Raw genomic sequence first — 21,722 nt, 5'->3', positions numbered from 1 at the left:
TTATATTTTGGTACACGGGTAGTACGCTAGTACCACACAATGAACGAGAGACGAGAATTCACTCCGTCCTCCCTCCACCTTGCATTGCTGTCTGCGAAATGGTCGGAGGGAGAGAAGATCGATCTGATACGGGAGCAATACCTAAGATATATTCCCTCCGTTTTAAAATTATTTCTAAATCTGACTTACAAATATCAAACACTCATAAATAAATCATTAGTTGCAATTCCTGGTTTCACCCCCACGATTTTCCACAATCCAAAAAGGAGCCATTTTGCGTCGGAAAAGAGACGGCGGTTTTGCGCGGGCCAGCTCGCTCAGCTCTATCCTCTCCCACCACCCATCCCGTCGCCGGTATCCGCACCGCAGCCAGGCAGCGCCCAAGAATGGCGTCGGCGTCGGCGCCCTCCCGCGCGCTCCCCTTCCTCTCGCCGCCGTCCGCCGCCCCGCGCGGCCCCTCCGGCCGGCTCCGCTGCGCGGCCGCCGCCGGGCAGGCCGGCTTCTTCACGCGCCTCGGCCGGCTCATCAAGGAGAAGGCCAAGAGCGACGTCGACAAGCTCTTCTCCGGCTTCTCCAAGACCCGCGAGACCCTCTCCGTCGTCGACGAGCTGCTCACCTACTGGAACCTCGCCGACACCGACCGCGTCCTCGACGACCTCGAGGAGGTCCCCTCCCTGAGCACCGGCTCCTCGCTCCATTTTTCTTCCCCCTCTGACCGATGTTTCTTGGCGCCGGCGCAGGCGCTGCTGGTGTCGGACTTCGGGCCCAAGATCTCGTTCCGGATCGTCGACGCCCTCCGCGACCAGATCCGCGACGGCAAGCTCAAGTCCGGGACCGAGATAAAGGTGATCAGCTCAGTCTCAGCCTCCGTCAGTTACTACAGTGCAGCACAACGGGATTTGTTTCGTGGTCTAATCCGTTGTTCATTGCGGCGCAGGCGTCGCTGAAGAGATGCATCCTCGAGCTGCTCACGACCAAGGGCAGCAAGACCGAGCTGCAGCTCGGCTTCAGGTTCTGCCTGCCCTCTGCCTGCTGCACTGAATGAAGCCAGTGGTGGCCACTAGTTCGCCATTGTTGCTTGGTGTCTGAATTTTGGGAGGTCTGAGCGTGCTTGGTCGTTTTCGCAGGAAGCCGGCGGTCATCATGATTGTGGGAGTGAACGGAGGCGGAAAGACGACATCGCTAGGTACTTCTCGACATGCTTTACTGTATTCTTGGTTCTGGTTTGCATTTAGGTGTAGATTTTGTAGCAGCAAGGAATGATATGGGTTCTAGTGATTTAGCACTTTGGGCCTGCAGTGTAAATAAATTGTTGCCTCTCGAATGGTTCGAGTGCCATGAAGAATTGCTTATCCTGCTTGTATGATTCAGCGGTGTTAGTTCCGACCTATGTTATTTTATTGACAACGAACTAAATGGTTATAATCCAAAGAGATCTGCTAAATGGATTATTAATTTCTTGAAGTAAATTTATAATGCCAATGTAGGATGTGTTATACAAGAGGTCTGATCAAATCAACTCAGGAAAAAAACTGTTTACATCTTTCAACTGCAGAAAGTTAGAATGTGGGGTAGGATTGTGTTTAGCTTTTCTGGTTTAATTGGTCATTATGGAGCTAAACAGATGTGTTATAGCACCTTATTTGTCGAAATGATGCTACGAAGTGGCGAATTTATCTATTCTGTTATCTATAACATTTGCAGGAAAACTTGCCTACAGATTTAAGAATGAAGGAGCGAAGGTGAGGCCATTTACTTCACATCCCCTGCTTCAGCTATACATATTGCTTTAGCACATTGTTGTAAAATTAGAGAGCTTATGTTCCTGCTTTCAACGATAATATAGGTATTGATGGCGGCAGGTGATACCTTCCGAGCAGCAGCTCGTGACCAGCTAGAAATTTGGGCTGAGAGGACTGGCTCAGAGATTGTTATCGATAACGATAAGAAGGCACAGGCTCCATCAGGTATGAACTTCCGGTCTGCCAAGCATGAATGAATAAGTATTATTCTGTCATAATGCTTCCAACTCTTATGTTTCGTCTAATTTGACTCGCTTGGTAGTTCTTTCGCAGGCAGTAAAACGAGGGAAGCGTGAAGGGTTTGATATTGTTCTATGTGATACGTCAGGACGTACGGTTGTTGTTACAGATTGGAGCATAATACATTTACTTCGTTGCTTGTCTGGGAAATTAATTGTTCTGTAGCAATAATCTTACAGGACTTCATACAAATTACGGTCTGATGGAAGAGTTGGTTTCTTGCAAGAAAGTCATAGCTAAAGCCCTGCCTGGTGCTCCTAATGTATGTTGTATTTATGTTAAAAAATATTTTTAACTTTATGAATTAGTTCAACATTTTTTGCATAGTACTCCCTCCGTTCCAAAATAGATGACCCAATTTTTTATTAACTTTAGTACAAAATTGGGTCATCTATTTTGGAACGGAGGGAGTACCTAGCAAGTTCAGAAGTGCACAAACAGATCTCATCAATATCTCGTGTTTTGCTTGTTCAGTGTGTGCGATAACTTTTATCGTTCTCTTCAGGAGATCTTGCTGGTTCTGGATGGCACAACTGGATTAAATATGCTACAGCAAGCGAAGGAGTTCAACGATGTAATTGCCACTCTGCATTTCTGATACTTACTTGATTCATCAGCTATATTTCTATTAGATAGTGATAATGAGGGACTTTCTTGGCTTCATACCAGGTTGTTGGGATCACAGGATTCATCCTGACGAAGTTAGACGGGACTGCTCGTGGTGGCTGCGTGGTACGGACACGATTTCCAGTCCCTTCTTATAATAGTTACAAATTCCAGTCCTGGATCTTAAATAAACAGCAACTAAACTTGCCGACCTGAATCCTGTCTCAGGTGAGCGTCGTGGACGAACTTGGAATTCCAGTCAAGTTTGTTGGCGTCGGCGAAGGGGTGGAAGATCTCCAACCTTTTGATGCAGAGGCATTTGTTGAAGCCATTTTCCCGTAAATTTGACCCTGTTACTAGTGTTTCTCATGTAACAAGATTTTGGCTAACATGCTAGAACTTATTAGAAGCAAATTTTTCAACAATTACAGTTTTTTTTGGTTCAGTCGTCGACTCATCCGCCTCACTTGTCTCTGTCATTGATCCTAAGAAGCAAAGTTTTTATATGATTCTTGTGATTAAGCTCCAAAGAAGCAAGTATGTATATGATTCTTGTGATTAAGCTCAGGGCACATTGCAGATACATTGAGCAAGAGTACCAACAGTAATTGATAGCAAACTTTTGTTTTCAGACTTGCATGCTACAAGAACATCTCATTAATGGTCATACATTCATAACATACAGCTTGAATCATAAGGTGATTATACATTTCGTGTATTCATAACATACAAATTGAATCATAAACGAGACACTGCAATAGCCTGTTGTGCTACAATCTCAGTTTATACATTGATAAAATACAGCTTGAATCATAAAGGACGTACCTTAAGAGCTGTTGCACAACAATCACAGAAAGTAGAATTTGGACAGCAAAGATTCTACAAATAAAAATACTCCAACTGGAGGGGCGTATCACCGCGACGTGATATGACAAATATTATTGCCAGCTACCATACTGCTGCTGATTGCGAGAACCGCCTTGAGGATAGTTGGGGCCTCCTCGGCCTGGACCGGACGTGCCATACGGCGGACCGCCTGGTGGGTAATTTGGGCCACCGACTCCATAGCCACTGCCGGCACCACCGCGTGGAGCACCTGCCACTGCCGGCACCACCGCGTGGAGCACCTGCTGCAGGGAACGGAGGAGGTCCTCTTCCTTGCTGAGGATACGGGGCGCTGCCATAGCCACTGCCTTGCCCTCCGCGGTTCGGGTTATTATAGCCTGCGCCTTGGTTCCCACCCTGCGGGTACCTGTTAGGCCCTCCAGGTCCCCGAGGTTTCGCATAGTGGCTCGAGCCACCTGCCACAGGTGGTGCATGGCCAGGCCTGATCTGGTGTGATTGGCCTGGATGCTGGATCGGAGGCAAGCGAGAATGTGGGGGAGGATGATTTATTTTTTGGCGCTTTGCAGCTTCCTCCGCTTGCCTCTGCTGCTGACGTTTTTTCTTAGTCTGGAATTCGTGTGATGCCTCATACGATGGCAAACTGTATCATCGAACATTTAATGGTCATGACACAACTTAGCTCAAGAAGTTATTAGAAAGGAAATTACTTGGCAGTATAATAAAAACAGTGACCAGAACATGCCTTTTCGGGTCACATGGCAAGGGATCAGTCCAGAAATACTCTGCATCAAGTGCCTCCTTCGCTGGTATCCTCTGAACAATTTAAGAGTGAATTTGTTGAGGAGTGAAAAGCAAAGAATGGTAAACTTTTATCATACACGGGCCCAAGGAGTTAAAAGCATTTGATTGCAAAACTTGCCAAAATTGTCATTTTATACCTGTGATGGATCTAAAGTTAACATCCTCTCCAACAGGTCCAGAGCATGCCGGTCAAAACTGCAAACACATAAAAGTGTGACCACCAGCGACATGAGACAAAGCAACACAACATAACAATGCCAAGCATAGCACTCACTGTTTAAAGGCATCTTTAACTTTTCTCTTCAATACTCTGGGAGGCTTGAAGTTGTTGTACCACGGCATCTTAGTGACACCAGGCCAGATTAACTCGTCAGGGGTGCCACAAAGCTCGAAAATTTTGGTCAGCTGCTCCGGCTGCAGTAATGACATACATATAAGATTAAAATTACAAATGGTATATCTATAACTCGAGTGCAAAAAGGGGGCTTAAATCACATCAAATGCTTAGGTTATACACTTGATTGCTGAAAGCCTCATAAGTCATAAAGGTATACCTCATTCTTCCCTGGCAGGATTGGCTTTCCATTGAGAAGCTCAGCAAAAATACAACCCACAGACCACATGTCAACAGCTGGACCATACCTTGTGCTTCCGAGAAGCAGTTCTGGAGGTCTGCAAATCCAACAAAAAACAATGAGCGTAGTCAAATAAAAGGCAACAAACGTGGCATGCATAACGAATGCAATCGTGACAATGACTATGTGGGCAGAAGTTCTAATGCCCTACCTATACCATAAGGTGATGACACGGTTAGTCAGGTTGCCATTGTGATCACTAGAGAACGACCTCGCAAGCCCAAAATCAGCCAGCTTGAGGTTACCCTCATTGTCTATCAAAAGGTTAGAACCTGCAAGGGAAGCATCAACACATTAGCTCAGCAAACGGACAACAAGGTACCTCGCAAACTTTATGAAAAACTCCGGTCGTGAAGTCAAAACATATATAATACCTTTGATATCTCGATGCAGCACCTGATTGACGTGGCAGTAGTGCAGGCCTGTGAGCAGCTGCTTCATGTAGCACTGGACCAAGACAAGATCACAGTACACCAGACGAGATCAATCCATAAACAAAATATTAAAACCTCATTGGCATCAAAGGGAAATCGCAGAAACCGAGTGAACGGGCGGCGGTTCTACCTTGATCTGCGGCACAGTGAAGCGCATCCCGGGCCTGTCGGCGAGTCCGGTGAGGTCGTGGTCCATGTACTCGAAGACCATGTAGATGCTCCCCTTGTACTTGTTGCCGTCGACTATTTATTTTTTTGCAACAACAACACGACAAGGCATCAGACAGGCGGCGCGGCCTTACAGGCAGAAGCATAAGCAACACCCACCCCCAAACAAAGCAAAGCACTAGAATTGCAAGCGAGAATGGTGGAATCGGGCCGTACTTGGCTTCCCTTGCTCGTCTCGGTCCGGGCCTGCGAATTCGCGAATTCCTCCTCCGTCAGTAGAGAGAATAGAACGACATATATATATATATATATATATATATATATATATATATATATACATATATATATATATATACATATATATATATATATATATATATATATATCAATCGAGGGAATGAATTGAGGGAGCTTGGGGTCAGTCCTGCGCAGGCACCTGGGGAGGTGACGATCTCCTTGAGCTGGATGACGTTCTGGTGGTGGAGCTTCTTGAGGATCTTGATCTCGCGGATCGCCGTGATGGGGAACTGCGGCAGCCGAAACAAGGCGTCAGACACAACACGCTCGCGCCGGAGCTGGCACCGGCATCGGACGGAAGAGGAGGAGAAGAGGAGGAGAAGAGGAAGAGAAATCTTACGCCCTCGCGCTCGTTGTCCATGCGGATCTTCTTGAGCGCGACGATCTCGTTGGTCTCCGTCTCCTTGGCCATGTACACCTGCCTGGCGGCGGCGACGCGACGGCGGGGAGAGAGAGAGGGGGGTCAGGTGCCAGATCCGGCGACGAGCGAATTGGTAGCGAGAGGGGAGGGAGGAGTAGGGTAAGGTACGGACCCGTAGGTGCCCTCGCCGATCTGCTCGAGCTTCTCGAAGCAGTCGACGCCGCGGGAGCCCCAGGAGGGGAACTCGTCGAGGTTCAGCTGTCCCGGCGCCGCCACCGCCATGGCCGCCCGCCCAACCGCCCGCCGGAACCGGAGACGCCGCCCGCCGCCGCTGCTGCTAGGGCCGCTCGCCGGAATCTGGCTCCGACTCCGAGCCGCGAGAGAGAAGAGAGGCGAGGGCCGAGAGGTACATGGGCCGCGAGAGAGCCCGCACGGGCTCTTGAAGCGAGCCCTCGGCCGGCCTCCCTGCGCTGCGGTGCGGTGCGGTCACGTCGGATAGAGATAGAGCGTCATCCGTATCCGATATTTCCTTCCCGATCTGGGGGTTTCTCGATTAAGCAAAAACAAAAACGCGCGCGCACGGGCACCGTGTTGCACAGAAGGAAAAGGCATTTGTCAGAAAGTTCTTCTTTTTCTGGACCGACTGCCCCGTCCGTCCTTAGTCTGCTAACTTAGCGAGTAACATAACACATCTCAGAACAAGTTTACTTATCTGGCATGTGTAGTTAATGTGAAGCCAAGTGTTTGAAGTAGCGTAACACAACCCAATGAGAATGAATATACATCTTAACAAATGACGACTTGCATGATATATATTTTACTAGTACCCACTATGAAGATAGTAACATAAACTGATAACATATGCATTGTTACCAGTGGCGGCGGCAAGTGTATGCCTATGTATGCACGGGAATACCCAAGATTTGGACGAAAAAAATTTATATACATCTCAGCCCAAACCAAAGTAGCAAACGCAGCCCACGAAATCTCTGGTTCGCTCTAGTTCGCACCGACGCCTCCAGCCCTCCGCTCGACCAGTCGCTGCACTCGACCCCTCCTCGCATCGTTCCCGCACGAAGCGCCGCCAGAGGTAGATGTCAACTATCGGAGGCGACCCTAGCGGCGGCGCCCCGCCACCCGCGCCGGCGGCGCCTGGCCCCCCGACCGCCCCTCCTGTTCGACTCGGAGGGAGCAGCAGTAGCCGAGCAGGGATGGGCAAACCTGGCAGCGGCGCCCCGCCCCTCGCGGCACAAAAACAAAAGCTGCGACGACCTCTGCCCTCGCGGCCTCGCCCCCAATTTGGGAATTTCTTGATTTGCTGAAACTACTAGATGCAGGCAGTCGATCTATTTAACAGGTGCAAGTATCTAAATTTATGTTCCCCTTGTTTGGCCAAACATAGATGAAGATGAAGAGGAGTGGAATTGTTGGCAGTAGCATATTGGCAATGTGGGAAAAGGCTTCAAAGGCAAGGAAAATAGATGAAGTATCCACACCGAATCAGACTGTAGCTGCATCTAGTACTTGTACTTCTCCTGTTCATTTGGAGAGCAATTTGCAATTGGTGTTATGGCAAGAACCGGAGAGTAGAGGAGAAACCTCAACGCCTCATGTAGAATATGATGAATTTATTGATGAAGATGATGAACCGATGCAAGCAGATTTGGAGGCACTCGAACATGATCCTGGAAAGCGGATTCCAATCTCAGTGTATGCTGTCAATGACCAAGATAGAGTAAGAAGGAGATATATTGAGATGGGGTCATGTCAACTAAAGAATCATGAGTTCAAGTTTACAAATAAAAGTGGGAAAGATCGTCGCTTTTGCCGTGCTTGGTTTAAAGAATTTCCATGGATTGAGTATAGTGTGGAAAAACATAGAGCTTTCTGCTTCGTTTACTATTTATTCAAGGATAAAACAAGATGTCCCGATGGAGATGCTTTTGTGAATAAGGGATTTAATAACTGGAACATGAAGTCGAGATTGAAGAAACATGAAGGCGAGGTTAGTGGTGCTCATGCTGAAGCTCAAGAGAAGTATGATAGGTTCACTACACCACAAACATCAATTCGGGAGTCTATTGCTTCAAACACCTCACAATACAAGGCTTTGTATAAACAACGTTTGACATGGACACTCAAGTGTGTGAGATTTCTGTTGCGCCAAGACTTGGCATTTAGAGGACATGATGAAAGTGAAGACTCACTAAATAAAGGAAATTTTCTTGAGCTTCTAAATTGGCTAGCAGGAATTTTTGAAGAGGTTGACAGGGTTGTTCTCAAGAATGCTCCACGAAACTGCAAGATGACTCACCATGATATACAACAAGAGGTGATAAAATGTTGTGCACAAGAGACTACTAAATTAGTCATTGAAGAACTTGATGGTGGTCATTTTGCAATACTAGCAGATGAGTCTAGTGATGTGTATCAGAATGAACAATTTGTTGTTTGCTTGCGTTTTATTGATAAGAAAGGAAGGGCGGTTGTAAGATTTCTTGGTCTTGCTCATGTTGAAGATACTACCTCTTTGACACTAAAAGCTGCAATTCAGAAAATGCTTATGGACTACAATCTGACCTTTTCGATGGTTCGTGGGCAAGGATATGATGGAGCTAGTAACATGAGAGGTAATGTTAATGGCCTGAAAAAACTGATTATGGATAAGTGCCCTTATGCCTACTATGTTCATTGTTTTGCCCATCAACTACAGTTAACTCTTGTTGTTGTTGCTAAGGAGAGTGGTGATTGTACTTGGTTTTTTCAGCAGCTTGCACACTTGTTAAATGCTCTTGGCATGTCTTGTAAAAAGATGAGAATGCTTCGGATAGCTCAGGCTGAAGAACTCATTGATGCATTGGAATTGGAAGAAGTAGAATCAGGGAGTGGGCTGAAACAGGAAATGGGTTTGGGAAGTCCATGTGATAGACGTTGGGGCTCTCACTTCAAAACTGTGAACCATGTCATCTCTATGTATGGTGCACTACGACGAGTCCTTCGCAAGATTGGAGACGAGTACCATGGTGCGGAGGCACTAGCGGCTCTATCCATAGAGACAATATTTCGATCATTTGAGTTTGTTTTCATGGCACACTTGATGCAAGAAAAATTTGGATACACAGATGAGTTGTGTAGAGCTTCGCAAAAGCAAGACGAAGATATTGTTCATGCTATTGAGCTTGTTCGTGACACAAAGTATTACTTGGAGGCTTTGAGGACCAATGCTGGATGGGATGATTTTCTCACAAAGGTCACATCTTTTTGTACAAAGCATAAGATCAAAGTTGTTGATATGGAGGGTCCTTACTTTCCCGTTGGCTGGCCTAGAAGGGGTTTATGTAATGGTGTGGTCAATTACCACCGCTTCAAGGTTGATATGTTTGTGGGTGTCATTGATAGGCAAATCAGTGAGTTGAATGGCAGATTTGATGATGTAAACACAGAGCTACTTTCTTGCATGGCAACATTCTGTCCACTTCATCTATTTGCTGCTTATGACCAAGAGAAGTTGGTTAGGCTTGCTACAAAGTTTTATGCTTTTGATTTTACAAGTGATGAACTGGCAAGGCTTTCATGGCAACTAAACATGTATGTTACTAATGTGCGTAGAGATGAAAGGTTTCAAAACCTGAAAAATCTGTGTCAACTTTCAGTTGTGCTTGTGGAGACAAACAAGCATGGACAATATCATATTGCTTACAAGCTTCTTAAGTTGGTATTGATTCTGCCAGTAGCTACTGCTAGTGTTGAAAGGGTATTCTCTTCAATAAGCCATGTGAAGAATAAGCTAAGGAGCAAAATGGGTGATGAATATTTGAACAATTGTTTGGTTACATTTGTTGAGAGAGAATTTTTCAAGTAAGTGAAGGATGAAGATGTCATCAATCTTTTCCAAAAAGGAGACCGCAAAGTTATATTGTAAGAAGGATATCATCACTTTATCAATCAAAAGGTACTTATGTATTCATGTCGTTATGGTCTGGTACATTGAAACATTGCTATTGTCATTGTGCTAGTGTTATTTGGTTCATATACTACATTTAGAGCAAAAAAAAATTTAAATGAATACCTAGCCTTCATTTCGTGGAGCCGCCACTGATTGTTACTGCTCTAAATTACTTCCCGCTATGACCAGACTCAAGATGACCCATCCAGCCACGTCGTCCTTGTCTCCGGCCCGTCCCCACCCTAGCCGGCACGGCACTAGCCCCAAAATATCTCAGCGATTCTTCCACGCTTAAGCAGCTGGAGCATCCCTTTCCAACCAAAAATACGAGGAAGCAAGCGACACCGCGTGCAGAGTGTTTGGCGTTTTCAAAATCCTACAGCTCGTCACGCATGTTTTACACCAGGCAAAATTTCACCGCACAACGCGGATACACTGCTCCGTAAAGCATTCCCCACTGTCAATCCCACCCATGGGGCCCGGCTAAACTGCACCGGAATTGCACGGGCCCATTGGGAAACTCTTTTCATGACGGGACGGTTAAAATCCATGGCCTTCACGGCGATGGCTGGGCGGTGCGAGCGACTTTGTCTGATCTCTCATGACGCCGCCGCCGCGGTTCTGGCCTTCTTGAATCCAGGGGAGTGGCTGGACGGCCCCCCCATCCCATTCCCGCCGCCGCGGCCTCGCGCCCTGTTGAACCCGCCGTTCCCGGGCCTCGTGCCGCCGCCTCGTGGCCTTCCGCCTCTGCTGCTCCAGCCGTCTCCTGACTGCGCTTCGGATCTGGATCCGAAACCACCTCTGTCGCCTGACGCTCTGCCGTGCTGCTGGCCTCTGCCTCTGCCTCTGCCTCTGCCGCCCCGGAAGTGAGGCTTCCTCGCCCCTTTGACGAAGAATTCCTTCTTCCCGGCCGGCGCTTCCTCTTGCCCAGACTCGGCGTTGGAATCGGCCCATTTTCCTCTGTACACACGCCAAATGGCGTAAGCAACGGGTTGTGAAGGAAGAGCAAGGAGGGGCTGGCCGTGGCTTTTTACCTCTTTGGAGCATGATGCTCGGGATCTTTCGCCTCGGACGGTGCACCATCTACTGGATTATTATTATTCCCCTTGCGGCCCTGCAAAATTCAAGTTCAGTACGCGAGGAGGGAGTGGTTTGAAATCTTCGTGGCCTCATGGTTTGCTGTTTTTTCCCTTTTGAAAAGTTTGCAGTTAAAGAGCAACGCCTTTTTATTCGAGGGGGGAAAATAACGTTTTTATCAAGGGCTCGAGTAACTTTTTTATATGAGGGGGGAAAAGTAACACTTCAAACAAGAGCTCGGCATCTTTGCACTCAATAGCTAGTGTGAGTTATATGATGAACTTATGAAGATTATGAAGGAATTAATTCTCACTAAACATTTACATTTGATGAATTAACCTAAAATTGATGGATATGGATCAATCACAGGCTGAATGTAGCTTGGCCAAAACCATTACGTGCTTAGTGCTAAAAAAGGTATACAAAACATTCAGCAGATGAAAACGTATAGATCACTCTTCTAAAGCAAAATTAAGAAGAAAAAAACTAGTTAAGGGAATCTCACCTCTTCAACACTTCTAACGAACTCCTTGTACTTTTCAGGTGTAACCAAGTCAATGGCATCAAATCCACATTTTCTGATCAATATTTCCACTATTAGTATAACCTGCGTACAAAATATCAAAACACATCTTGTTAAGCGCACCATACAGAACATACAAAATGGACGGAAACTAAACCATGGAACAGTTGCACCGACTAACCTTCCCTTTGAAATGGTGCTTTGTAACAGATGACATTGGTAATATGCCAGTCATGATATCTGCTTGCAAACCCAACAGTTTTTCTGATTGCAAAGATGTTACCAACACCTTAACAAACCCCAGAGATGCCTAGATTTTTATATAATAATAAAACAAATCAGACTCTTCGATGACAGGAGAACTGAAAACAACCCAACAGGGCAGACAGAAGACACAGAACCCACCTTAATCACTTCAATAGCTTTATTTTGCAGCAGAACTAGGACTGACGGTATCAAATTTGGAACTTCCACGCAGAAATCAGCATCAGTGTATATAAGCAATGATAGTGCAGCTATTGCTCCGCTCACTATGTGAGGAGACGGACTAGAAAGATATCCCATCACCTGAAAGTTGACGAAATTGATTTTTTTCAATGTTTCAACAATGGAAATCCTGCATATGAGACAGACTAATGCTCCTGCCATGTGGAACTATATTGCTTACTTACAACTTTACATAAAGCAGACATCATAAATAACTACTGAATCTAAGAAACTATATAGGTATGATAGATCTCTACTTGGGTATGCAGGTTAGCCCTTTACAAAACCATCACGGCAATGGTCCAACATCATCACGATGTTCTCAGAACTCTAAGATTGCTCTTCTCAAAATCAGACCATATATCTTATAGACTGTATGCTTTCAAGTATCGATGCTGCAAAACTACAACTTAGCTTGACGCTTTTCACAAGAATTGTTCTTGCATAGACTTCATGCACTAGGCATCAGTATTTTATAATTTATGAAAGGACTTAATGGGCGCAGCAATTCATAAATCATAATACTATCATTTAATGGTATAAATGGAGAGAACAGGTTGCTAGATTTCTTTCATGAAAGGCGAAACAAACATTTGAGCTACAGTGGTTAGGAACAGGAAAAACAAGAAGTAGTTGTCTCCTCAAACATGGTGGCACCATACCTCTGCGCATCAAAGAAACATAGGAAAAATATCTCAAGAGTAGAGAAGAAGTTCGTTAGCTAACCATTGTGAATAGCCGTTGAAGATCTGAATCTCCGTTATTCAATTCAGAACTCCTCAAGCTAGTACTAATAGCCAGGAGTACATCGTATGCTAGTCTTCTACTTTCCTTCTTAGACTGCATTTAAAAGAAAACAGTGTGAATGAACCAAAGCAGTCGATGGCAGAAGAGGAAGAAAGAATCTTATCACGTGAGCTTTTTCATGGCCTTGCTTTAAGTCAGTATAAATTTATCCTTGTATAAATGGTGATTATGTATGACATGATGTTAGCAGACTAATACACAACTGATAATTGATCAAAATATGAGGATAGGGTAACACACCTTCAATGCAAGTATTAACTCATTTAGAATCAAGAATGCCTTCTTGCTTGTGCTCTCTTCATTAACCTTCAGAATGGTAGAAGTTAAGTAAAAACCATGGCACATGATTCAGCAAGCAGGATGGACGAAGCATAGAACTAGACTAAAGTAACACAAGAAAACATGCATGCAGTATTGCAGTCAAAGAACATCATGCCGATGCTTGATGCTCTCTTGGTAGAAGGTGCATCCAATGTTATGGTCATGGGCCAGGGCCCTATGGCCATCCGGCATGTCCAAGGCAGCAACATGTGCGTCCACTAAGGAAGGTGTAGGGTAGGGCTGAGTTAGCCTGCTAGCTACTTGGGTATGGCTAGTATTCCAGAAGATACAGTAGTGGCAGCAGGATAGGTGCTGGCAAACATGGACAAGGAAGCCTTGTAGTTTCCAAAAGGTCAGTCTCAGAGCCTCTTCTTCTACGTCAGGGATGAGCCCTGCTGCAGTGCCGTTATATTTGCCCTATTCTCCTTTTATCCCAGCCAATTTATCCTGCTGTGGACCAAGGTCCATAATATCCACTTTGCAAAACTAAGATGTCATGTTATTCTAATATGTGCAATGGAACATTAATAGATGAACGGTGCACCTCTAATTAACAAGTATTTGTGCTCTTACGGTGCTCACTGCTCAAAGATTTGTAGTTGCATTTTTTTACAAGTGCAACAGCCATACCTTAATCATGTGAACCAACAGATACTTGTAGCATACTAATTGACCTTCTAAAACTGCATTGTTAGAATCTGGCTTTATTCCATGAAGAAGCATCATTATTTCATCCAACTGGGCTAACGAATATTCATGGTGTTCCTGAAAGTAAAGAAAGGGGTTAAAGGCAAACAAATACATCTCAAATCTGAAAGTTGGATATGAGGAACTCATGCTGACCTTCAAAATTGTGCTTAATGCGAAGAGAGCTTTGCTCTCACATGACTTGATGCTATCCTGAGGAGAAAAGATAGGTAGTATGAACAATGAACTCCCTACTAACAGTTGGACATTGGGGCATAATAAGAGCAGAGATTAGCAAGGATACCAGTAAAGAAGATTTGATGAATCCAAAAAACAAATCAAGCACATCCTCATCGGCAGCTTCAGCTAGTGTTGAAATGAGTTCCATCAGTAGAGACCTACACAAGCAAAATCATAATCATATATCATGCACAACAAGCTTCCGGATGGGATGCGTTTATGTGTTGGCTACCACATAGTAACCACATATGCATACATGATGATGCATATAATCACATAAGAAACTTCCTATATATGTAAAACTCCAAGAAAAATCCTAGTTTCGATGCCATGATTGTTCCAAGATTTATTTATTTATTTGGAGAACGGCGTCATGATATTATTTAACTGGATGGGAAGATTGCCCTAGTAGGTTACAGATTAACAACATTGATTTCCTTATAAAATTATGGCTTGTAGGTACCTATTTACATGGTAGAAAGTTCTGACACTGCTGAGAACCTGATATTTTGGTATTACTAACTTTGTGTTTTTTCTACAGAATGCTTAACCTAGACTAAAAAGATCAGACCTTACAGATGGGTTAGGATAAATAGCAAACCTCTTATTATTTATCTCCGCTGTTGAATCAGTATTCTCTTCGCCTTTTCCATCTACCTCATTTGCTTCACATTCTAGATTCTCTGGCGTCGATGGAGTATCTTCCAAACCACATTTTTTAAGTAGTGAAAGAAAAAGGTTACAGATGTTTGCGCTACCAGAAATTTGAGCCAGGGATCTCAGCGCATCCTGTAAAATGACAAAGATAACCCGATAAATATCACACAATGTATGGTCTGAAAAGGGGTGTTGATCGATAACCATTGCGAAGTAACACAGGAATTGTTCAACCATGCTGAAGAGAAGTAGTGGCCCATAAATGCTTGTTTCCAAACAAAGGTATACGCTTACAAGTAGTAACAGATCTTGCCAAAAATGCATAGTGCGGCAAAAACTTTCAGGGTAGGAGAGCTGGAGGCATACTGTTGTCCTACACAGAGATTTAAGGTTCTAACATGTGTGAGAACCACCTTACACAAGTCTGCACTTAGTCTTCCAACAACAAGGTTTAAATCATGTACACGGCATACACAGGGGAAAAAATAGAACAATCATTAAGTACAAGAAAACTATTCATTTATGCAGAAACGAAACTCCATGCATGAGTTTTACATTACATGTTGTAAAGCAATCTTCACACTTCATAGTCATGCGACTGTTTAGTTAATTCAAGTCACGCGGCAACTTAATTAAGGATCCGTAAGGATAGGCAAACAGGATCCCAAAAGGTCCTCTTTTCTCCCTTATCCACAATGCACTTAGTCTTGCATCTGCATGAAACTTAGAGCTCAGCCTATGATTTTAAATTTCAAACTGAACGAGCATACATGCCTCTAATGGCCTCTCTTTACAATGACAAAATGTTTCCTAAATCTAACATCTTAACAGGCATCCATGATCCATGCATCTAACATGCGCGGATTAATCGAATCATAAATGTTTGTCCACAAGCATGAGATGCTGTTTCAAAATGTGCGTATGCAACTGAGTCAAGTAGTTTGGAGAAATAAAAAATTATAAAGAGAATCATCTGGTAAAATAAACAACTGAGTAAGTGATGCACCTTTAAATGAGCACGCTTTTCTGATGATTCAAGGAAATCATCTGCAAAAGTGCAAAGAAGATCCACAGAATGTGATGCCAAGACTTTCATGCTTTTACGAGCATCTTTTTTAGAGCACCGTTGTAAGCTTACACAGCTTAAGTTACTAGTCTTTGAGGAGAACAAGGCTGAAACTTCTGCAGGGACTTCTACATCTTCATCACTGCTGCTTAATCTTCTAGTTCCATCTATAAGTTGCTGGCAAACAATAGATAAATTGTTTGAGAGAAGAAATGAAGCAGTTTTGTAGTATACGAGTCTATAAGATTAAATATAAGGAATCACAGTGTATAGAACTAAACCTGCAGGCCTTTACTAGCGGATTTGTAGAGACACCGATCAGACTTCAGCATCTCTAGCAGCAGTTTGGACAAGGAACCAAAATTCTGATCTACATCAGACGGACAGCGGCAGAAGGCAGGAAGCAAATTCCACAATTGATCACTCCAACCTTGCAATTCCTTACATTTCCGTGCTTTTTTGGCTGAAAGAATAAAGGAAAAATTCATGAAGTTGTGTAACATACTAACATGTGAATTTAGCACCTATTGAATCAATTGTCTTTACCCCTGCTTGAAGCCTCTTGTAACGATTTTGCTAGCGGTACAATGTACTCTAAAAAGTGTTGCAGTGAGGCCCCATAAACATACTTGTTTAAAATGGGTACAATCCACATATTTGAGCATGTAAACCAAGCCTCCTCAAAAGATATTGGAAGTAGAGAATGAATTTTATCAGGCCCCATAGCAACTATTGCTGCCCCAATGCACTCCTCAACCTGCAAACGTGACAACAGAAAAGCTAAGCTAAATGGAAGGTTAAAAATGTGAAGTGCAAATATGTGTGGAGTAAACATTGACTATATACTAAACCATTCTATCCTGTTATTTACATTTTGCGCTATATGGAATAAGGAGAACATATCTAGTGATACCGCTCTTTAGTGATATATTGTGATACCACCGACGAATTGGTGCCGTAAATGGTGATAAAAAATCAGGAACAAGTTTATAACATCAACACAGTATTATCCAATCATGTGAAATTTACATGTTTAGGGAAAAAAGATAAAATCTGCAGAAAAACAAGGAAAAGGAGAACAAATATGATACTCCCTCTGTTCCAAAATAGATGACCCAACTTTGTACTAAAGTAGTACAAGGTTGTCATCTATTTTGGAACAGAGGGAGTAATATTTTAGGGTCACAAGAGGTGATGTACATACAAAACTAAGGTGTTCCCTTTTTTGGACGTGATAATAATCTAGAAATGAACTTACATTCTTCAGGTGTGGTTCTTTGTGTATTTTCGAGCCAAGCCGTGACAAAGTTAGTAGGATATCTTTCATAAAGACATAAGAACTCCCCCCTGCAGACGAATTAACAAATACCAAAGAGTTGATGAATCAAAAGTGGTGATGTGTAAAGCAGGGCAATATCAACATAACAGTTACATTATGAAAAAAATGGAAGAACAGTTATGCGGAAAGGGTACACAATGCATGACAAAATATGGCAGGATAAAAGGTGCTTGGAGATTTTTGTCAACCTTTCATATGTCTTAACAGTTTGCTAGGTAGTCGCAGCCTTGCAGGAGTAAATACTAACTACTTTAACATTGTGTTTGATGTACCTTTTGTAGCACCACATGTACTTATTTGTACTCAAAATGACAAAAAAATTCAATATATGTGCAAGAGATAATATTAAAGGCATGTGATGTTCTATGTAGGGGTAAACCACGTTAAACAAAACAAACCTTATAGAGTCAGGGTAACTACTACATGGAATTCAAAAGACTCTCTCAAATGATTACTTAATTGATCCAATCATTAAGGCAGGAGATGTTCTTGTTGAAAACTTGAAATAACTGAAGACGTACCGAGTTTGAGAAACATAGCCAGGACAATTTTTAACACATTTTGAGGAGGAGAAGCACACTTTCTAAGTTTTTTGTTGATAGACAAACAGATTGATTTGATGGCAGCCCCATCACTCGAATCCTCAGCATCACACCCTGACTCATTAGTCACAAAAATACTTTGGTCGACATGAGAACAGATGCACTCTATTAACAGTTCCGCTACATCTTCAGAACATTTACTGTCCAGAATTAGGTATCCTGCCAAGTTGAGAAGCATGACAAATAAGTTAAGTTGGTAAGTATTATATAATACATATGTGACATAAGATAAACCCAGATACATCTATCACCAATCCATAAGTGTTGAAAAGGTCAAAGACATAAGGACTGTGTGCAAACTTTGAACAGATACGCTCTCAAAGGCAACCCAAAAAACAAGATGGCAAGTGCTAACTTTCATAACTGAGGAGATAAGTTTGCCCCCTAATGCATCCATTTAATATAACAATGGACAAAGCATGGTTGAGGACTACTTGTTCAGCATGAAAAAATCATGATAACTAGAAGAACTCATTATTCCTAAACGACGAACACCTAGGTATGTCAACTGTGGAGTCATGCTTCTTTTAACTGGCCATATGTATATTTATAAGAAGCTCATTGCATCAAATCCTGACGCATGAAAAGCAAGAAGATGCAAACCTGAAACTGCCTCGAATGCAGACGGAAGAACCTTTGTCCACAATTTTGGGCGACCAGCCAGTTTCCCTAAACAATTTCTCATCAGCTGTAATGCTGCGATGATGGTATCATCAGGCTTCTTCTCATCGTAAGGCAGGTAAGCCAACACTAAGGAGATGAGCTTCTCCAACTCCAACTCAATATTCTCAGCCTTAAGATGCTCCAACAAGGCCTCCATAAGCCTGAGGACATGCCTTGTGAGTGGGCTAAAACGGGGTTTCAATAGCCGATAAGCACCCGAGAAAACCGTCTTCCTTGCCTTCTTAGATAGATATGGAACTAAAACTGCCACCGCGCCTAGCATATGAACCGCTTCCGTCTCCTTAGCCTCGGAAGCGTCTGAATCCAACTTGGCAAGACTTCTCACCGACAAAATGTGTTTCTCAAACAAGTCAATTGCAAGGCCGCTAGCTTTCTTCGCACAACCGGAACGCTCCAAGTAAGGAAATAGCTTCTCCACACTCTCCTGCGCGCATCTTCGGACCTAGCAAAGCGAGAAATGGCATGCACATGAGTGTGTTTTCTATATCAGCAACAGGAACTCCAATCCTGGCTTCCTCACCTTGGCCCGCTGATCCACCGAGGCAGCGAGGAGAGCCTCCAGAGGCGCGGCGACAGCGCCCCAATCGGCTGCGGCGTCGAGATGGAGGGCCAACTGGCCGAGCGACTTGACCACCGAGCGGACGGTGCCGGTGGGGAGCTTGGAGGCGTCAGGGGAGGCGAGGAAGGCGGCGAGCGAGGAGGCGGGCTCCGAGGCGGAGGCCGGCGGCAGGGAGGAGATGTGGGGGATGAGGATGACGAGGAGGGACGCGAGGGCGGCGGCGGCGGCGGGGTCCGAGGGGCCGGCGGCCCGGAGCGCGGAGACGACGGCGGGGAGGTAGGACTCGGCGGTGAGGGGATGCCCGTCGTCGGTGAGGATGGAGCCGATGGCGGCGGCGGTGGCGAGGAGGTGGCGGTGCTGCGCGGAGGCGGAGCGGCCGTAGCGCGCGGTGAGCGCGGCGCAGACGTCGCCCGAGTAGTCGTCGAGGGGCAGCGGGGCCTGGGAGGGCTCGTCGGCGTCGACTTCGGCGGCGGCGGCGGCGGCGGCGCTCTGCTTCCGCTTCATGGCGGCGGGACGAGGGGGAAGGGTTTTGGGGGATTTTTGGGTCGGGGACAGACTTTTGCTCCTCTAGGGTTTAAAGTTTGGGCTTGATATGTCAAAAGATGAGGCCACTAAACCATATTTCATCAAGTTTCCATTTTTATTTGTGTTTGAGATTTCAGATAAAATTTGACTGACTTTGAAGATTCAAGCAATGTCGGCATATTTTGGCGAGTTCGGAATGTATTTTGACCGGGTTTTAGAAAGAAGATCGGAAAACCAACAAAATAAATGAATTACAAAGATTGAATGTGAAATCCATGCACTGAATGATGGCAAATTTGGCTTAGTTAAGACCGGTTGGGACAAATTCATGGAGAGGATGAGCGGTGTGGGGTATGGTAGGGATAGCAAGAAGTAAGAGCATTTTCAATCGGACCATCCGCTTTTCTTTACATGTTGGGGCGGATAGTTTGAGAAAAAAACATCCAACCGGACTCCTATACCAAGTCCATTTGTCTGGACATCCCTCGTGTGCTATCTGGGTACGGCTTTCACATCGGATTGGTCCACGTTGGTCCACGCTAACCCACATAAACCTGAGCGCCCCCTTGTCTCGCTTTAAGCGAGACCTTGGAAAACCCTCGCATCAAGGCAGCTTCAGATGGGCCGGGCCAGATGCGCTGGAGGGCACAACCTTGGGTTTTTTATGGTTTTTTTTCACTTTTTTGTTTTTTTACTTTTCTTTACACTTCTGAAAAGTATAAACATATATACTTTAAAAATATACTTAACATAATATTTGAAAATTGTTAATCATGCATTTGGAAAATGATAATGTGTATAGAAAAAATATTGACCATGTATACAAAAAAATACAATGTGTGAAAAAAGTGGATCATGTATTTATAAAATGTTGATCATATATTCAAGAAGTGTTGATCATATAATCATTCCTTATGTGTTGGCGTAGGCAGTCTAAGAAAAAAATTCGAACCGGACCCTATACCAAGCCCATTTGTCTGCGCATCCCTCGTATGCGATCTGGGCACGGCTTCCACAACAGATCGGTCCACGTTGACCCACCCTAACCCACATAAACCTGAGCCCCCCCTTGTCTCGCTTTAAGCGAGACCTAGGGAAACCCTCGCATCAAGGCAGGTTCAGATGGGCCAGGACAAATGCGCTGGAAGGCACAGCCTTCGGGCTTTTTTTTCCTGTTTTTCGTGTTTCATTTTTCATTTTTTTACTTTTCTTTACACTTCCGAAAAGTATAAACATATATATTACAAAAATATACTTAACATAATGTTTGAAAATTGTTAATCATTCATTTGGAAAATGTTAAATGTGTATAAAAAATATTAACCATGTATACAATGTGTGAATAAAGTGGATCATGTATTTATAAAATGTTAATCAAGCTTTCTAAAAAATGTTAAACAAGTATTTACATTTTTTAATCAAACATGAAAAAATGTTGACCATGTATTAAAAGTATTTTAACTTGCATTTGAAAAATGTTAAATGTACATAGAAAAAATGTTGAACATGAATTAAAAATGTTAAAAATTTATTCTAAAATATTAAATATGTATAGAAAGAATGTTAACCATATATTTAAAAAATGTGAACTTGTATTTGAAAAATAATAAATGTGCATAGTAAAAATGTTGACCATGTATACTCAAAAAATGTGAAACTTGTATTTGAAAGATGTTAAATGTGCATAGTATAAATGTTGACCATGTATATTAAAAAAATGTGAAACTTGTACTTGAAAAATGTTAAAGGTGTACAGAAAAAAAGTTGATCATGTATTAAAAAAGTCTTAAAGTTGTATTTGAAAAATGTTGACCATGTATTAAAAATGTTAAACTTGTATTTGAAAAATGTTAAATGTGTATAAAAATGTTATTTATGCATTAAAAATGTTAAAAATTATATTTTAAATATTTTAATAAAAAAATTGCCAAAAAAATATTAAATATGTATAGAAAAAATGTTTTCTGTGAATAGTATAGAAAAAATGTTGACCATGTATTAAAAAATATTAAT

General features: G+C 43.5%; 2 protein-coding genes across 3 annotated transcripts; one reads left to right on the top strand and one right to left on the bottom strand.

Moving 5' to 3' along the window:
• Positions 1-331: 331 nt before the first annotated feature.
• Positions 332-3,161, top strand: LOC119278731 (cell division protein FtsY homolog, chloroplastic-like). Its single transcript, XM_037560066.1, has 11 exons — positions 332-665; positions 741-845; positions 938-1,011; positions 1,128-1,186; positions 1,705-1,742; positions 1,847-1,967; positions 2,065-2,133; positions 2,222-2,304; positions 2,548-2,616; positions 2,712-2,774; positions 2,877-3,161. The coding sequence occupies exons 1-11, from the start codon at positions 387-389 to the stop codon at positions 2,988-2,990; spliced, it is 1,074 nt and encodes a 357-aa protein (XP_037415963.1). The 5' UTR covers positions 332-386; the 3' UTR covers positions 2,991-3,161.
• A 139-nt stretch (positions 3,162-3,300) lies between these two features.
• Positions 3,301-19,721, bottom strand: LOC119278730 (cyclin-dependent kinase C-2). Of its 2 annotated transcripts, XM_037560065.1 has the most exons (31): positions 19,146-19,721; positions 18,545-19,067; positions 17,861-18,100; positions 17,259-17,347; positions 16,547-16,757; positions 16,282-16,463; positions 15,941-16,177; positions 14,879-15,066; positions 14,342-14,435; positions 14,194-14,250; positions 13,981-14,115; positions 13,270-13,335; positions 12,949-13,062; positions 12,142-12,303; positions 11,918-12,046; positions 11,719-11,820; positions 11,171-11,250; positions 10,987-11,096; positions 6,703-6,745; positions 6,601-6,670; positions 6,170-6,247; positions 5,969-6,059; positions 5,495-5,607; positions 5,305-5,377; positions 5,082-5,202; positions 4,850-4,967; positions 4,570-4,709; positions 4,433-4,490; positions 4,237-4,307; positions 3,776-4,134; positions 3,301-3,744 (listed from the first exon to the last, which is right to left on the bottom strand). In XM_037560065.1, the coding sequence occupies exons 1-31, from the start codon at positions 19,686-19,688 to the stop codon at positions 3,587-3,589; spliced, it is 4,755 nt and encodes a 1,584-aa protein (XP_037415962.1). In that variant the 5' UTR covers positions 19,689-19,721; the 3' UTR covers positions 3,301-3,586. The 2 variants fall into 2 exon arrangements, with proteins under 2 accessions (XP_037415962.1, XP_037415961.1); XM_037560064.1 differs by lacking the exons at positions 6,703-6,745; positions 10,987-11,096; positions 11,171-11,250; ... (14 more) ...; positions 18,545-19,067; positions 19,146-19,721 and adding an exon at positions 5,749-5,778 and having other exon boundaries at positions 6,170-6,251; positions 6,363-6,651.
• Between the last annotated feature and the right edge of the window lie 2,001 nt (positions 19,722-21,722).

Source organism: Triticum dicoccoides, chromosome 3B (genome assembly GCF_002162155.2).
Source record: "Triticum dicoccoides isolate Atlit2015 ecotype Zavitan chromosome 3B, WEW_v2.0, whole genome shotgun sequence".
Lineage (NCBI taxonomy): Eukaryota > Viridiplantae > Streptophyta > Magnoliopsida > Poales > Poaceae > Triticum > Triticum dicoccoides.
Note: the sequence above shows the minus strand (reverse complement) of the source record. Positions and strands in the feature narration are given on the sequence as shown.

Bases quoted from the DNA above. Each gene is read 5' to 3' on its own strand.
- LOC119278731 (XM_037560066.1), top strand. From the start codon at position 387: ATGGCGTCGGCGTCGGCGCCCTCCCGCGCGCTCCCCTTCCTCTCGCCG. The intron at 2,134-2,221 runs GTACGGTTGTTG...ATAATCTTACAG, and splicing joins TCTATGTGATACGTCAGGAC to GACTTCATACAAATTACGGT. The intron at 2,775-2,876 runs GTACGGACACGA...ATCCTGTCTCAG, and splicing joins CTGCTCGTGGTGGCTGCGTG to GTGAGCGTCGTGGACGAACT.
- LOC119278730 (XM_037560065.1), bottom strand. From the start codon at position 19,688: ATGAAGCGGAAGCAGAGCGCCGCCGCCGCCGCCGCCGCCGAAGTCGAC. The intron at 6,671-6,702 runs TGACGCTCTATC...ACGTGACCGCAC, and splicing joins AAGGAAATATCGGATACGGA to CGCACCGCAGCGCAGGGAGG. The intron at 5,378-5,494 runs GTAGAACCGCCG...GTCTTGGTCCAG, and splicing joins TCACTGTGCCGCAGATCAAG to TGCTACATGAAGCAGCTGCT.